The 17696-nt window shown below is 42.3% G+C and overlaps 1 protein-coding gene across 1 annotated transcript in view; it reads left to right on the top strand.

Annotated features, from left to right (window-relative positions):
- Positions 1–1241: 1241 nt before the first annotated feature.
- Positions 1242–17696, top strand: part of LOC121644397 (epidermal growth factor receptor) — a 31785-nt gene continuing 15330 nt past the window's right edge. Inside the window, exon 1 of the mRNA XM_041992291.1 lies at positions 1242–1530. Coding sequence (XP_041848225.1) covers positions 1452–1530 — 79 coding nt within the window. The 5' untranslated portion in view covers positions 1242–1451. The remainder of the gene's footprint in view (positions 1531–17696) is intronic.

Raw genomic sequence — 17696 nt, 5'->3', positions numbered from 1 at the left:
CTGCATCCTTTTCTCTTACATCAACTAACTTCATATCTTCTTTCATTGCCTCCATAAATGTTCTCTTCCCCGTCCCAAAGAAAACCTCAACATTTCAATCTCTGCTAACTCCAGTTCTGCCTCCACTCTTTTCCTCAGGGCCACTGTCTCCAAAACATACAACAGCTGAGTCAGTTTGTGTACACCTTTCCTTTCATTCTTGCTGATACCCTTTTACACACACCAAACCTGACACTTTTCTCCACCTACTCCAACCATATGTTTAACACTGCTTTACTTCTTTTCCACACTCCCCTTTGCACCAAACTGCTGACCCTATAGTACTCAAAATCCTCCACTTTTTTGATCTCTTAATCCAAATAACCTTACTGTACCATCCCAATAGTACAGGGGTGGCCAACGTCGGTCCTGAAGGGCCACAATCCTGCAGGCTCTCCATGCATCCCTGCACCAACACACCTGATTCAAATTAAATGGATCCAACAGCCTATAAGGATCTCCACAATGACTCATTAGTTTAAGTCAAGTTCGTCGGTGCCGGATTGTGGCTCTCAAGGACTGACGTTGACCACCCTTGCAATAGTATTTCCTTCTTAAATGCACAAAATTACAACAAAGCTGAAGTACAATGCTTACATGGTAAAATTTAAATAAAGTAAATTTATCTTACAATTTTAATTACATGCAACAATTGGGTGAATGTTGTACAGCACTGCCTATAGAAATATCATCAGAACATAATCCCAAAAGTGCAGGTCAGAAAGAATGTCAACAGTGTTAAACAACTGTGACCACTTAGTGTTATTAGCAGGAAAAGTAAGAAAAACCTCCATAAATTTAAGCTAAATAGTATATTTACCTTCAGTTTGCAGCAGAAGATATGTTTTAAGTTAATATAATCATGATTAAAGTTGCTTCAACAAAGTTAAAGTGATTATTAAATTAAGCCATACAAACTAACTCAATCTACAGAATGATAAATGGCTGGGTTCCTGTTAGTGAGTGTTAAAAACATTATTTTCTAGCTACTGGTGTTTTTACTTACTTTAGGAACTTTATTCAGTTTATCACCAACATTTTGTGTTGCAGCTGTTCACATTATGGATTCTTTTCACGCTGTATTCCATTTTCTGAAAACTATGCACCCTTAATGACAAAAAAATACTATTAATTTACGCTTTGTGCTCATCAGTCTGCACCTGAGCAGCGCGAGACGCGCATCTGTCCTTCCTCCTGCTGACGTCAGAGCAGCCAGTGGTTTGTCTTCGCTGCCAATGCTCGGGCTCAGACTTTTGGAGATTTCTGCGAGGGGAAGGAACTGCCTAAGTCTGACTTTCTCTGAGAAGGAAAACTCTTCCACTTAACTTGAGGGACGCAAAGAGGTTTCTAAAGTTTTGTCTCATCTAGTTGGCATGGAATGACGCTTTGTCCCCTGGAGCTTCGAAAACACGATGGCAAGCCGTTTTCTCAAGTGGATCAGTCTCACCTCTCTGCTCTGGCTGGGCTCCCATGTTCAGGCTGAAAAGAAAGGTACGTAGGGCTGCCCGTTGTTGGCTTGTAAAGGCAAGCGGCAGGCTTTCGCTTTCCTCTCGGTTTGTCCAACATTTACATAAATCTCAGAGAAATCAGTCCGGCTGGTCAGGAAACCACAGAGAAACTTGATCCTGAATGTGAGAAAAGTTTCTCACAGAGCCGCTTGGTTGAAGACTCAGAAAGGCTGAAGTCAAGTTACAGTCTGCAGTGATATATGTCCATATTGATTATGGATATTTTAAAGTGTTGCAGAAATCGTTATGAATCGGCCAATTACTTGAATGAGCAAATAGTGCAAATATAAGGATGATTATGATGATAGTGATGGGAGGGGATGTTGATTGAGCAATTTGCTGGCACAAGTTCCTCCACTTCCATTTTAACTGTTTCCTTCATAATACAAATTTTTTTGAGGATTGGGATTTTATCTTTGAGTGTTTGGCTGGTGGATTTATCGATTATTGGTCTGTGTTTGAAGCTTTCTGCTACCTTGCAATATTTGATTGCACTAAAACAGAAAACCTTCATTTTTACCTCACATCAATCACATTCCTTGATGTTGCTGTGCTTTCTAGATTAATGTATTTTTTTCAGCTTTGACGTTGGCATCTGTGTGTGCCCCTTAATGATCAATCTTCTCAGTGATCGTCGTCAATGTTAGATTGAGATTAAAACAAACAAACAAACAAAAACCTAAAATATTTTCTCTCCCTGTTGGTTTGAGTTCACACACAATGAAGTCCAGATGTCAGGAGAGAAAGTGGCTTGTAGTGTCGCTAATGACTGTAACTTCCTATTTTCATGAATTAGTATTGCCTGCACTCTTTACTGCGTTGTTCCTCATCATAAGCTGATAAGCATTTGTATTCGGTGCCAGCAGCGCACGTGAAACTTGCATCTGTCCTCTCTGGTCTCACAAGTCTCAATCAGTGCTGGTTTTCTGAAAGCCATAACCTAGGGCTGGGCGATTAATCGATAAAATCGATAAATCGAATTTTCCATTTCTGGAGATTAATTTGTTTGAAAATCGGGATTTTTTTCCATAGTTAGTTAGCAGCAGACTTAGTCCTCCCTCCACACTAGAACTGTGTTTGTCTGACAGATTTTCATTAAAGTGACCCTTCACTCACGCCTGGGATTTAGCTGTGCGTATAACTGCAGTGAGAAATGCTGCTCTCTATGAGATGCAGAAATCAACTTAACCCACAAACCCTAGTTAAGAGACAACCTTCATCAGGGGAATTATTTCTGCAGTGGATCCTGTATGATAAGGATCCAGATGGAAAGAGATCACTGATGCATTGTGTCGCATATTTCAATGTAAGATATGAAGTCGTTTATATGACATTATATGCTTTATTTTTGCTAGTATTCATAAACAAATGAATTTTTTTAATAAGTTTATTTATGTTTTGTAAAAGAAAAGGAAAAAAAATCGATTAAAATCGGAAATCGGATTTGGTTATAAAAAATCGGAGATTTTATTTTTAGGCCATATCGCCCAGCTCTACCATAACCAATCAAAAGTGTTTGTGAGCCAAAAAAGACAGAATAAATATTTCTGAGCTTCTAAACAAATCGGGCAGTGTACATGTCATAGAGCAGAAAGTTTCTAGTAAATTCAAATTTTGGATTTTTATTAACACCACATGTGATTAGTAATGAGCATCTAAAGCTTTGATACCCTATTATGCAGTACTGTTTTTTATGTATGTTTTTTCTTTCTAAGTGATCCAGTTTCCACTGCTAGGGAAATGATAAATACACAACTGACAGTTTAAATTAATGTTGCTGTGTCTGGATTTTGTTTTTGGCCAGATGGGCTGGAAAAGATGTTTCTTTGTGGCACACCGTGCTTTTCTTCCACACGGTGTCCAATTTTGTGTCAAAATAGACAGATGTTGTACAACGTTGTGGGATGTTGTACAACTTGATTATTGTTATTGATCAAAGCAGTACTAGTAGAGGAACCACAATGTGTTTTTGTGTTTGTGCCATACTGTTTGTATTCTAAACAAGAAAAGTTTGGTGTAAACCTATTAAAATAGCAAATGTCAACAAGAATTTATAGACAAAGAAAATAATTCTTTAAATGATGCAAACACCAGTCGTCTTGGTCAAGTCTCACCTTAACTCTTCCACCTCTAAATGTGGACTTTATACATCCGCACCAGCATGATCAAATATAAGCAACTATGCTGCACATTGAAGCATATTGGATGCTCATCCTCAATGAGCACCCGATATGTGATGCTCATATGTAAAGAAATGGGAGTGAGAATGTGTTCATTTTTCTGTCTGGCAGGATAATAAAAGATTACAGGTTAAGACTCTCATGGGTAACCAGCTATGGACCTACATATAGATAGAAGGGTGTATGCTTTAACTTTCTCAAAATATTTAAGTATGTGAGATAATGTAATTCCAGAGAATGAAAATATTATAAGAAAATAAATGGTCTTATGCTAAACTTTGTGATAAAGCTATTTTAAGATAATCCAAGACTTTTATAAATCTAGAGAAGAAGGGTTATTTTCTCAGTCCATAGAGAAGGATTTAATCCTTGGGCTTATTTTAAAATCACTAAAGCAGGATATGTATGTTTTTGGGGGGATGGTTGACATTTCAGTCTAATTTGGTAATGTTTGTTTGCCTTTTTGAAGATGCTTGGGTTGCTCTTACTGCTGCGTGTTTGTGTGGCGCTTTTCAGGCACAGTAGGTAAAATTGAACTCAGTTTTTTTGGCATTGTACAGGTAAGGTTTATTGTAAATTTGTGACATGGCTATGCGACGCGCTCCGTTCGATCTGGATTGGTTCATAGCAGAACCGACTCTGGATTGTCTGGAGGTGTGTCGGAAGGATGATTTAGCCTTAGTAGCCGACCACTACGACATTCCAAGGCCGAAACAAATGCGGACAAAGGAATTAATGTCATTAGTGGTGGCAGGCTTGGTGGAACGGCAGGTGCTTCAGGTGCCCACAGTTGCTGGGAAATCAGAAGATTCTCCTGGTGAGGCTGTTCCCTCCACCAGTGGGGGTGGAGAGGAAGCTGAGAACTCAGCTGGATCTGATTGATATGGATGAGGACAGTGAGGACGGTGATAGGCCTGCGACACCTGTCACACTTCCCCATTTTGAGCCTCTTCCACTCGACAGCAGCTCTGGTGCTTCCCTGTTGGGGGCACGGCACCGGTTTAAGCTGGCCAGACTTCACATGGAAGCCCAGGAGAAGGCCCAGCAGCGGCAATTCCAGTTTGAGATCAGAAAGCTGGAAATTGAAGCCGACAAAGCTGTGCACTTGCGGCAGGTCGAGCTAGATGCCCAGGCCAAGGCCACCTCGCCGTGGATCTCTGCTGCACCGTCAGGGTCTCAGAGTCCCGCGGCCCCCTATGACATAGCGAAGTTTATTCCTTTTGTTCCGGTGTTTGGTGAGTCAGATGTGGACTGCTATTTTCTGGCGTTTGAGCGCATTGCGTTTGAGCGCATTGCGCTTGCGGCCGAAAGAATGCTGGCCATTATTAGTACAATGCCGGTTGACTGGTAAAGCTCAGGAGGTTGTAGCAGCGCTCCCTCTTGCAGCCAGCCAGAATTATGATATTGTGAAAGCCACGGTTCTGAAAGCGTATGTGCTAGTTCCGGAGGCATACCGACAGAAGTTTCGCTCCCACAAGAAGGAATCTTCTCAAACTTTTGTTGAATATGCGCGAGAGAAGAGCACGCTCTTCGACCGCTGGTGTGCTTCTTGTGATGTGACGACTTTTGAAAAGCTTAGAGAACTCATACTGGTTGAAGAGTTTAAGAACCGCTTACCAGAAGGGTTGGTAGTGCACCTTAATGAGCACCGAGTGGACAATGTAACTTCTGTGGCCACGTTAGCCAATGAATACGTGCTCACTCACAAAGCGGTGTTTTCGGCTCCAGCCAAACCCACTTTTAGAAAAACAACTGAAAATGAGAACGTGAGAAAACCTGACGACAGGAAATGTTTTTACTGTCAGAAGCCTGGTCATTTAATAACCAACTGTCAAAAGTTGGCTCAGAAGGCAAAGGCAAATTTATTTGTATAGCACATTTCATGTACAAGACAATTCAAAGTGCTTTACATAAAACATTTCAGCAGGGTGCAGAAAGCAATAATAAGGAAGGATAATAAGAAGGAACAAAGCCCCATTGTACAGAAAGGGGTTGGTTTTGTAAAACAAGCTGAATCAGTGAAAAGTGGGAGCAACCACATAGACCCCTTGTTTTAAGCCATTTATAATGGCCGGAAAAATCTCACTCAGTGGCCAGAGTGATCATGTCAAAGAAGTGCAGGTGTTGCGTGACACTGGAGCGTCACAAACCCTCATTTTGGCGAGTGAGTTGCCCTTTTCTGAAGCCTCATCCGAAAGCTATAGTGTGACGCTGAGAGGTGTGGAAATGGGTAATGTTAGCCGAGAAGTGCACCGAGTACATTTAAAACTGATTTAGTCAGCGGTGTTTTCCCCATGGCAGTTTGTGCTGAACTTCCTATTGCTAACGTGATGGTGCTTTTAGGAAACGACACTGCAGGTGGACAAGTGATGCCTTCCCTGGAAGTGATCAGCAATCCAGGGGAAATTAATGCCATAACGGAGGAAGCGCTGACTGGAGTGACAACTCATGCACAAGCGAAAAGGCTGCGTAAGAAACGTCACGAAAATGATGATGACATTCATTTGGCTGACAGCTTTCTTGTTCCTACAGACACCAATGAAGTCACAGTAGAACCTGTAGAGGAGAGCCAGGCCTCCGAAGCTTGGAAAACCCTGGTCTCCCCTACTGTCCCTCTGTTTACGCCCGTACGCAATCAGCTGATGACTGCGCAGGAGGAGGATCCCACACTGCGCTCGTACTACGACAAGGTGGTGAGTGCTGAGGGCGCTGAGGCGGAAAATATTCCCTTGTATAGACATGAGGAAATAGGAAGGAGGTGGGGGCGCCCTGTTGTGCTTCCTGGTACTGAGTGGAACATCGCAACGGAACAGTTAAGTAGCACCTATTATACACTACCGACCCCCGATCGGAAACGGAGAACTAGAATGTGTAAAATGTATGTTCCCCGTGTTCCGAACAACGTGATTGACCGACACTCGGGTACACATTTTAGTACCTGATAAACCCCCTGTTGATCTACCCACTCGAGTAGAGACCCTATTTAGCCCTTGTCTGCAAGGTCTGAGGAGACTGAAGGTTTTGCCGGCCGCACTTCAGCATCCTTACAGACCGCAGCAGGCTAACGTAGACTGTCTTGGTCCATCCTGTCCGTGTTGTCTTTGTCACTCAGGGAGGTTCAACCGCCACCGCTGTTATGCCACCAGAGAGAAGAAAACAATGCCTTTAATGTTAACATTGCAACGTTTCGGGGTTTATGGGATCTTCTCCTGTGCCAGTCCAAGAGTTCGTCGATCGCTATTCGTTCAAGTTGTTCTGTCGTGTGTGTGATTGAATCCCAGGACTGTGGCCCTGGGTGCTGACCGTACAGGGATACAGCATTGAGGTTCATCCCAGCAGAGTGATGGGGAACCTCCATGCTGATGCCCTCTCCAGGGTTTAGAGAAATGTGAATATGTGTGATTTCTGCTTTGCATTGTGTGAAAAGTGGTGTATGCAGGTGGAGAACAATGACATGTCTGAGAAGCCATGTCTTAAGGGGGGGAGTGTGACGCCCGCCGGCTTATCAGCCAGCCGGGAGAGAGAGTTGCAGGACGTGCTGGAGACGCTGACTGTGGAGACGGCCCAGCACCCGCCTCCCCTGATCCCTGATTGGCCGCCTTACCCCTCACTCCCCAAACAAGCTATCCAATCCGGAGAAGAGGCCTCCTTGAAGACGGCATCATTACCATAATTCGTGGCAGCTGTGGACGGTGGGACACATGCCTGCCAGTTTGAGAAAGAGTTTGGATTGTGTGGTTAAGAGACTTTCCTGTGTGGTTTAGTAGTTGATAATGATAAATATCTTTTTGTGTTCTGAGCTTTAGTACCGTCCCTGCCTGAAAGAAGGAGGTTTTGTGTTTAGTTTACTAGGAGTTTGGTTTTGTTTAATAGAAGTCTGCCTGAGAGCATGTGTTTATTTTGTTTGTTAATTAGTCCGCCTGTGAGCGTGTAGCCCGTTTTGGGGACATTTTTGGTTTGTTTGTTTCTTTTGTTACTAAGTAGTGTTGAGGATAATTGTTAAATACCCGACAGGGACACTTTGAGTTTGTTTGTTTTGTAATATTTGCCGGTTAAGGGTTGTTCGTGTTTTTTTCTGTTAATAAACATTATTGTATTTTATTTACCCTTGGTCCAGCCGTTTCTGTGTTACTGTCCTTTTGACCCCTGGACAAAAAGGGGGACGTAACAACAACAAAGAAAGCAGCTTGAAGCAGTGAAGCTGGAACTTGAACCCTTACAAGCAGAGAAAGATGTTAAAGCAGCTCGAGCTAGGCTGCAAGTTTACAGCTTAGAGGCAGCACATGAAGTAAGTTCCTCTTCTTCTAACAGTACAGAAGAAGGCCACCAGGCCTCCCCAGCTATAAGCAGGCAATTCCCCAATGTTTCAGCACTATCACCTGTGACTAATGTGTCAACCTTAGCCCAAGCTTTCCAAGATAGTATAACTCTTAATCAGTGTTGGTAATAACGGCGTTTAAAATAACGGCGTTACGTAACGCCGTTATTTTTTCACTAACGGAGTAATCTAACTAATTATTTTCCCCATATTTGTAACGCCGTTATAGTTATTGTACAGTAAAGGCAGTGCGTTACAATAAACTGACTGAACTGCAAAATCAGAACACGCTTCGGCTCCACAACAAGGCTGTTGGTTGGGACTGGGAGAGCTCCGGTTGGATGAACTGGAGCGAGATAAGCAAAATGATTGGCTGATGTCATTGTCAGTTAAAGCAGGCATGTTTCACGGCAGCTAATCAGAGCCAGTGCTTTAACAAACAAACCCGGACGGGCTTAATTTTCTTAAACAAACCTCGAGGAAAAGCAGCAGAGATGGCGAGTGTGGAGCAGTCAGGTGAAAAAATATCATTTTCAAGATGGAAATATAAGCACTATTTTAAATTAATTGACGTAAAAGGCAAAAACGTCCATGTGAGGTGTGCATTGTGTTCCGGAGGGAAAACTTTGTCGACATCCGTTGTAAGCAACTCTAACTTAATGAATGCAATGCAATAAATACTGATGTTTGCATACACATACCTGACTGTTCTTACTCATTTCAAGTAAATTTTGAAAACTACTCAGAAAAAAAAAACTCTTCGAGATAAAGCAACATACAGTAACCCCAATAGTTACTTTCCCTGGTAACTAGTTACTTTTATTATCAAGTAATTTTTTAACTAACTCAGTTACTTTTTTGAAAAAGTAGTGAGTAACTATAACTAATTACTTTTATAAAGTAACGTTCCCAACACTGCTCTTAATAGACTTCGAGTGCCAGAGCTGTCGGTATTTAATGGCAATCCTATGCTGTTCCTTGAGTGGAAAGCCTCATTTAAGTCACTCATTGAAACAAGAGCCATATCCTCAGCTGATAAGCTTTATTACTTACGAGCAGCCCCCCCCCCCCCCCCCCCCCCCCCCCCCCCCCCCCCCCCCCCCCTGCTCGTAATACGCTGGAAGGCACTTTCTATAGAAATGATGATGAGGCCTACAAAGATGCGTCGAACAAACTGGATCACAGATATGGCCAGGCCTTCGTCATACAGAGAGCATTTAGAGAGAGGCTCGCGGATTGGCCAAAAATCCAACCAAAGGATGCCATGGGACTTAGAGACTTTTCAGACTTTTTGAATGCTTGTCAAGATGCAATGTTGCATGTGAAGGGTCTCAAGATACTTAACGACTGTGAGGAAAATAGAAAGCTGGTCCAAAAGCTGCCAGATTGGGTAGCATCACATTGGAACCGAAAGGCTACGGAAGCACTGAACAAAGGTGAAGAGTTCCCCAGCTTTAAGGATTTTGCCACGTTCATGGCAATGGAGGCAGAGACTGCATGCAATCTGATTACCTAATTTTATGCTCTTCATACTTCTGAGCCCAGCTCATCAAAGGAAAGTAATAGGAACCCCAAAAGGAACAAGGCAAGCACATTCAGTACTCAAAGTGAAGTCAACAGTGACAAACAAAGGCCAATTAAAGGAAAAGTGAATCCCCTCTGTGCATTCTGCCAAGACAGTCTACATAAGCTGCATAACTGTCCCAAGTTTATGGCTAACACACTGGAGGAGCGACGAGATTATGTAAGAAAAAACAAGCTTTGCTATGGCTGCACTAAACCTGGTCATAGTGCAAAGGACTGCCGCCACAGACATTCCTGCGACACATGCAAAGGTAGACATCCCACGTGTCTGCATGATGACAACTATATAAATGAGGAAAGGACCAAAGCTCAGGAATGCCCCTCGCTAGACAGAGCAAATGGAACGGATGCTGCCGCAACTTCAATGTCAGTTTCTGCTGCTGGAGATTGACCTTCTAACACTTCAATGATTGTGCCGGTATGGGTGACATCAAAGAGCAGCCCAGGAACAGAAAAACTTGTCTACGCCCTGCTGGACACAAAAAGTGACACCATGTTCATCGACCATGAAGTGAGCCACTTCCTAAAGGCAGACTCTTGTCCAGTTAAACTGAGGTTAACTACAATGGTTGGAGGTGACGTGATCATAAAAAGTGAAAGAGTCTCTGGGCTTCGCGTATGAGGTTACAGCTCCTCCTTCCACATTGATCTTCCTCCTGTCTATACTAAGGATTATATACCAGTGAACCGCACCCACATACCGACTAACGAAACAGCTAAAAAATGGGATCATCTCTCCACAGTTGTTGATGAGATTCCACCACTGAAAGAATGCGAAGTTAGTCTTTTGATAGGGTATAACTGTTCAAGAGCAATGGCCCCAAGACAAGTAATACCAGGTGATTATGATGAACCTTATGCTGTTCGAACTGACTTGGGATGGAGCATTGTGGGATGCTCTTCAACATGCCTTGATACGTCATAAGTGGCAAAACAGTGTTTCCGAGTCGCTGTTAGGGAGCTACCTCCAGTCACCCCAGCAGACGCCATTTGCGTTCTTGAATCCGATTTCAAGGATGCCAAGGAAGATGGAGAAACGGTGTCACAAGAGGACCTCCTGTTCCTGGACAAACTAAAATAGGGCATCAAGAAAAACAGTCAAGGTCACTACGAAATGCCCTTACCTTTTAAGGTGAGACCCAACCTACCTGACAACAAACAGCTCGCCATTGTACGTCTCAGCCATCTCAAGAAAAAGCTGTTAAAAGATGAAAAGTACAAGAAAAAGTATGTCATGTTTATGGAAGAAGTTATACAAAAGGGTGAAGCAGAAGATGTTTATGGAAGAAGTTATACAAAAGGGTGAAGCAGAAGAAGTTCATGATGACGGGAAAGATGGAGAAAAATAGTACATACCGCATCATGGCATCTACCATCCAAAGAAGCCTGACAAATTGCGTGTGGTTTTTGACTGTGCCACCAAATACGGAGGAACCAGTCTGAACGACCATCTTCTTACAGGGCCTGACTTAATGAACAATCTAAATGGTGTCCTCCTTCGTTTTCGGCTGCACTCAATTGCCCTAATGTGCGATATAGAAAGGATGTTTCATCAATTTCATGTGAGTGAGATGGACCAAGACTACCTGCGCTTTCTATGGTGGAAAAAAGGAGATCTCAGTGCGCAGCCTCAAGAGTACCACATGAGAGTACATATCTTCGGCGCTGCTTCATCGCCGGGGTGTGCCAACTACGGCTTGAAACATCTGGCCATGGAGAACAGAGACTTATAGACTTATACCCGCTTGGCTCACAGTTCGTAATGAGAGACTTCTATGTTGATGATGACGGAGTTGCAAGCGCAGACAGCACGGAACAGGCTATCCAGCTTGCTCAAGAAGCCAGAGAACTTTGTGCAAAAGGTGGCCTTCAGCTGCACAAATTTGTGTCCAATGACAGAGTTGTTTTGCAAAGCATACCATCATCTGAGCATGCAGCAGAAATTAAGGATCTCAACCTTACTCTTGATGACCTACCTTCAGAAAGAGCATTGGGTATTCAATGGCACATTAAGTCAGACTGCTTGAAGTTCAATGTCAGTCTTAAGGACCAACCTGCAACACGCCGTGGCATTTTGTCGACGGTTGCCTCATTATACGACCCGTTAGGGCTGATAGCCCCATTCTTGCTCATTGGAAAGAGAGTGCTGCAGGAAATGTGCAAATGTGGAGCTGGTTGGGACGAGCCCCTGACTAAGGAACTTCATCCACGGTGGGAGAGTTGGAAAAGGGATCTTGCCAACTTGGAAAGGATAAACATACCCCGGAGTTACGCACCTGCAAACTTTGGAAGAGTAACAAAACGAGAACTACATCACTTCTCAGATGCTAGCACTAGTGGCTATGGACAGTGCTCATATATGAGAATGAGGAACGAAGAGGGACAAATTCACTGCGCCCTAGTTATGGCGAAATCGCGTGTTGCTCCAACAAAGGTCACTACAATCCCAAGGTTAGAGCTAACGGCCGCAGTTGTCTCTGTGAAAACCAGCAACGTGCTAAAAGAGGAACTTGGATATGCTGACATCGAAGAGCACTTCTGGACTGACTCTAAGGTTGTTTTAGGGTACATGAGCAATGAAGCTAGGCGATTCCACACATTCATGGCTAACCGGATCCAGAAGATACACCTCAGTACAACCAACCAGCAATGGAGATATGTTCCCACTGATCAAAACCCGGCGGATTATGCATCCAGAGGCTTGACTATTGGTGAACTGATGTCTTCGGATTGGTTCAATGGGCCAAAATTTTTACGGGAAAGGGAACTTCTCCTTCCACAAGAGGTGTCACCAGAGCTACCAGTGGGAGATCCTGAAATAAAGGGGGCTCAAACGTTTAACACAGAAGCAGCAGAGCAAGACTCTCTGGTAGATCGACTGTCATTGTTCTCTTCCTGGTCTCAAGCAGTTCGAGCAGTGGCACGGATCCTTCGACGAATTAACAAGGACAAATCAGATTGCCTCTCCACAGTAATGGAGCGAGAGAATGCAGAATGTGTCATCATCAAAGACTTATAGAGACAGACATATCCAGAAGAGCTGAAGGTACTGAAGAAAGGCTCTTGTCTGCCACCTCATAACAAGCTGCACCGCCTCAATGCTTTTCTGGACAAAGATGGAGTGATTAAGGTGGGAGGAAGGCTACGAGAGTCAGATCTTCCTTATTCTGTTAAACATCCTGCAATCATTCCAAAGAAACACCATATCACAAAGATGATAATTGCACACTGTCATGAAAAGGTGAAACATCAAGGCACAGGAATGACCACAAATGAAATTAGATCAAAGGGCTACTGGATCTTAGGGATTGGTCGGGCTGTAGCATCTCATCTTCGCCAATGTGTTATTTGTAGAAAACTTAGAGGACACACAGAAGAGCAAAAAATGGCCGATCTCCCTTCAGAGCATGTGGATCCTTCTCCACCCTTTACATTCTGTGGTATGGACTGCTTCGGGCCCTTTATCACCAAACAGGGACGAAGTGTGCACAAAAGATACGGCCTTCTGTTCATATGCTTTTCATCTAGAGCCATTCATATCGAGATGCTAGAGGACATGTCCACGGATTCCTTTATAAATGGACTACGCTGCTTCATTGCTATACGTGGTGCAATGCGTCAGCTCAGGTCAGATCAAGGAAGTAACTTCTTGGGAGCAAAAAATGAACTGAAAGAAGCTCTGAAGGAGATTGACAGCGACAGACTAGCTACCTTCCTCTCTGAGCATCAGTGTGACTTTGTCTTTAATGCTCCTGCTTCAAGCCATGTTGGTGGAGTCTGGGAACGTCAGATCAGGACTGTTAGGAGCATACTCAGCTCCACTCTCTCACTTGTCTCTGGGAGTCTAGACGATGCTTCTCTCTGAGCTTTCTTCTATGAAGCAATGACAATAGTTAATAGTCGCCCGCTCACTATTGACAACCTGAACGATCCCAATAGTCTTGAGCCACTTACTCCCAACCACCTGCTCACTATGAAATCCACTTCAGCTCTACCTCCCCCCGGCAAGTTCGTCAGAGAAGATATGTACGCTAAGAAAAGGTGGAGACATGTACAATACTTGGCTGAGCAGTTCTGGAGCCCCTGGAGAAAAGAGTATGTAACTAACATTGCCACCAGACAACGCTGGCTCAACCCAAAGAGAAACCTCCAGATAGGAGATATAGTGTTGATGAAAGATGATGATCTGCCTAGAAATGAATGGAGGTTGGGTAGAGTATTAGAAACCACTGTGGATGGCGATGGTTTGGTTAGGAGAGTTAAGATACGTCTTGGTGACAAAAAACTGGGCAAGAAAGGTGAACGTCTCACCAAACAGTCAGTGCTTGAACGACCAGTTCAGAAACTGGTCTTGTTGCTTGATAGTGACTAGAAAGTTACTGTTATGCACCCTTACATCCTTTGAGAAGTGTTATTTGTTTGAGATGTTTGAACACTCCATGAAGGCCATGTTTAAGGTCATTTAGGTTGAGAAATCATTTATGTTTATGTATGCCTACCTTATTATTTTGTTGAAGCACTAATGATTTGGTGGGAGTGTAAATGACCCATGTTTCTTTTATTTAAGAACAACAACTTACAATATGGTGCCTTTCTTTTTACGTTGTTTATGAATGTGGAGTTATTGTTTTAAATGCTTTTATTTTGAAGACGAGGATGCAGTCCCACGGCACCTCGCAACTTCCGCTTGATCGTAAGATATACGTTAGCAGTGAAAGAATAGAAGGGGAAGACAAAACGGGAATGCTATGATGCAGTTTGTTTGTGTTAAGGAAATTTAAGGAACTTGTTCGGTTTGTTTTATAGCACCCGGCTGGAAGGTGCAGAGGTATGTTTGTTACAAGTCAGAATTTTGGAGTTTATTGTACTTCATTGTATTGTATGTGATTTAGCATGTTGCGCTAACCGAATAGCTAACGCTAGCTAATAATGTACGGGTTATTGCCAGTAAAACTGTGGTTATATGGAATGTATGTGAGCTGTAACTGTATTTTTATTTGCTTTCAGCTCTTACGGTGTGCCTGTGAATTTACCTTGTACGGATAATAAATGTGTAAACCGTCATCATGGCCATCAGTCATTTCTGGAGCGTGACATTCTGGTTGGGATGCTACATGGGTTGCTAGGAAGCAAGTGAACACCTGGTCATCAGTTTACACTTGGCAGAGCAAAACTTGAAATTAATCCTGATCTTGGTAGAAATGTAGAACATTTGTGTATATTACTCTGTCTTTGAGAGGTTTTATAAGATTTTCTGTAATTACAAGTAATCACTACAACTCTGTGCTTTTTTGATAGTTAGAAAACTATTAAAGTGATACAAATTCAAATGTTAACATTTAATAAGCACATTTTTTACATTAAGTATATAATCCTCTAAATGAACATTGTAGAAAGAAAGAATTCTGTAAAATCTCACCACCAAAAGAAAACTCCTCATCTTTAAACATTTTTAAACAAAACTGACTTATATTTGAAAATTATTCTCATTTCTTAATACTCTGCCTCTCTAAGGTGTTTTTTTATGACCATTTTATGTTACTGACATTTTGTCAACAAACTAAACTTCTATAACTTCATAAATGTAAGCCAACTTTTTATTTTAGGTAGTGAAAAGTATCATGTTGACTAGCTTCTGTTTTCATAAGTGACGGTTATCTTGTGTTCAGATCATTTCATCTTCGACTTTCCCATTTGACCCAGCTGAAACAAATTCCTGAAGACTTCAGATGTCTTCTTGTATATGGCCACAGCAACTAGTTGCGTTTGCTTTCACTTCCTCTTAAGTTTTGTGTCAGGTTTGTATCCATGGCCCTTTTTATTGAACTGGTCAAATGGTGTCAGTACAGTGTCACAGGTGTGGAAACACAGGTACAGTCTTCATTGTGGTTTAAGGGTGCAAACTCTTCATCATTTGGGTAAAAAAGTATAACCCACATGTGGAGCCTAGGAGCTACAAGTGCATCAAATATGTTGTATTTAATGCCTGGCTCCTATAGTTATGACAATTTTCCTCAAAATACAATATTTTAAGCCTTTTACTAACAGACTCAAACATTTATTGTGTGGTAGCACTGGAAAAGGCAGAGGGGGTCTGAAAAAACAGTACTTCAAAAGTAACATCATGAAGTGGCTTGAAATACTAAATAATAATAAATAAACTGGCATTTAAAAAGCAAAAAATTGCTTGAAATACAAGTGTTTTGGGTGGGGGGTATGCTAAATCTATGAAAATGTTTCTAGCAAACATGATAATGCTCCAATAAAGCTCCACATCAAAGGAGTAACTATAGTTAGCAGCTATATTAGTTTGCAGGGCCAAAAATCACAGAGCACATCCACTGACCTGTATTTCCTTGCTGATGTGTAGAATAATGTAAAGGAAGCTGACTTTAGCAAGTGTCTGCCCCATTTCCAGACACATTAATAGTAAGTAATTTGGGATTATTTGTTTATTTTGGTCTACAAACTTATGGAACCAACATTAGGTTTGCTAGCTTGCTAGAACTAAAATACCTTAGCAAAGAAAGTTGTCATAGTGGATATTAAGAACATGCTTGTTTAGAGAAGATGGAAAGTTTGTGTAATTTTTTTTATTTGTCTAAAATGACTGTTTTAACGCTTACAAAGAATTTTTAAATCTGTCTCGATTATCATTTTACCAGCATATTACACAAACTGTACAGCAAATAAGGCCCTGCTCAATTAAATCAAACTAATTTGCTTTCTCCAGTTAACCGTGTAAGTTACTCTTGATAATCGTGCACTGCTATTCTGCTTGTGTCTAGTTGCAGACCTGGGCCAAACATTGAATGCTTTTGAAAGTAAAATTGAGGTTTGATGATGCAGTGAGTATCCTCTCCCACAGAATGCCCACCTGTCAGTCTGGTGCACCCTGACAGCCTGCAAGGGCTTAATAGCTTCTCTAGGAGAGTCAGACTACGCTCCATTGTTGATAATAAAAACAATCCTCATCCTGCACACTGGTATGCTCAGTTTATTAACTGTCATCTGTGGGAGGGTTGCGAATAATACCAGCTGCCAACTATCAGTAATAGCCTCTTCAGCTCTCAGAGGGGCTGATCTTACACTTAATTGGACTCCAGTTTGAGACTGAAGTGGAACTCAAGAGATGATGATTACATTTTTTTTACACCAAAATATAAAAGCATACATTTTTATGCAGAATGCTCCCAAAGTGCAGAGATGCAGTAAGCCTGCATCTGTCAGTGGGTTAACCTGTGAAAGATCAAACTAATCACAGGAGCATGTCAACAGCTAAGTCTTTAATCCCTAATGCGAGGCATGCTTTAGGAACCAAGTAACCTGCTTACATCAGTATGCTTTTTTAGAGTTAATAGCTTATTTTCAGTTCTTCTATTTTCACCTCACACATTAACAATGGATGACATCTGAGCCATGGGCTTTGGGGAGGGGTGTTTGATGAAAAACTAGCACAGTTTGCGCTGTTCATGCTGCTATTGTGGGGATAGAATTGTTTTGAAGATGCTCTGTGGGTTTTAACTACACTCCCTTGGGCCCCAAGTACTTGGCAGTGGTACCCTGTAGCATTTCAAACATTTCAGTTTCATGTGTCATCAGGAAGACGTTACTAAATTCTCCCAAGCTTTCCAGTGCAAATTAAATTGGTCATGCTTTTAGCGAGAACAGCAAAATATGTAACAAAACACCCTTTCACAGTGTTAAAAATTATGAGAGCTCCTCAGCTGTATAAACTTACCCCCTGAGCTTTATCTGTCCCTGATTCTTGCCCTCTGCCAGTGTGGAAGAGGAAGAAACTGCTCATCAGTGGATTTGAGGGCCTCCTGATGTGTAAAGCTTTGCCAGAAATGGTGAGTAAGAGCTGAGCAACAGAGTAAAGCTTACTAACTCAAACCCTGAGGCTTTGGTAGAATATTCCTTTTATGGGGTCATTCTCTGTGATAACTCTAGGAGGAAAGAGTTGCTAGAGACATGACTAAGGTGGTAACCAAGTTCTTGGCAGGCAACTGCGAAAGAGTGGTTAGATCTACACACAGAAATTGGCCCGTCAGCAGTCAGGCTAAA

Source organism: Melanotaenia boesemani, chromosome 8, assembly GCF_017639745.1.
Source record: "Melanotaenia boesemani isolate fMelBoe1 chromosome 8, fMelBoe1.pri, whole genome shotgun sequence".
NCBI lineage: Eukaryota > Metazoa > Chordata > Actinopteri > Atheriniformes > Melanotaeniidae > Melanotaenia > Melanotaenia boesemani.
This window is presented reverse-complemented; position numbering and strand designations above follow the sequence as displayed.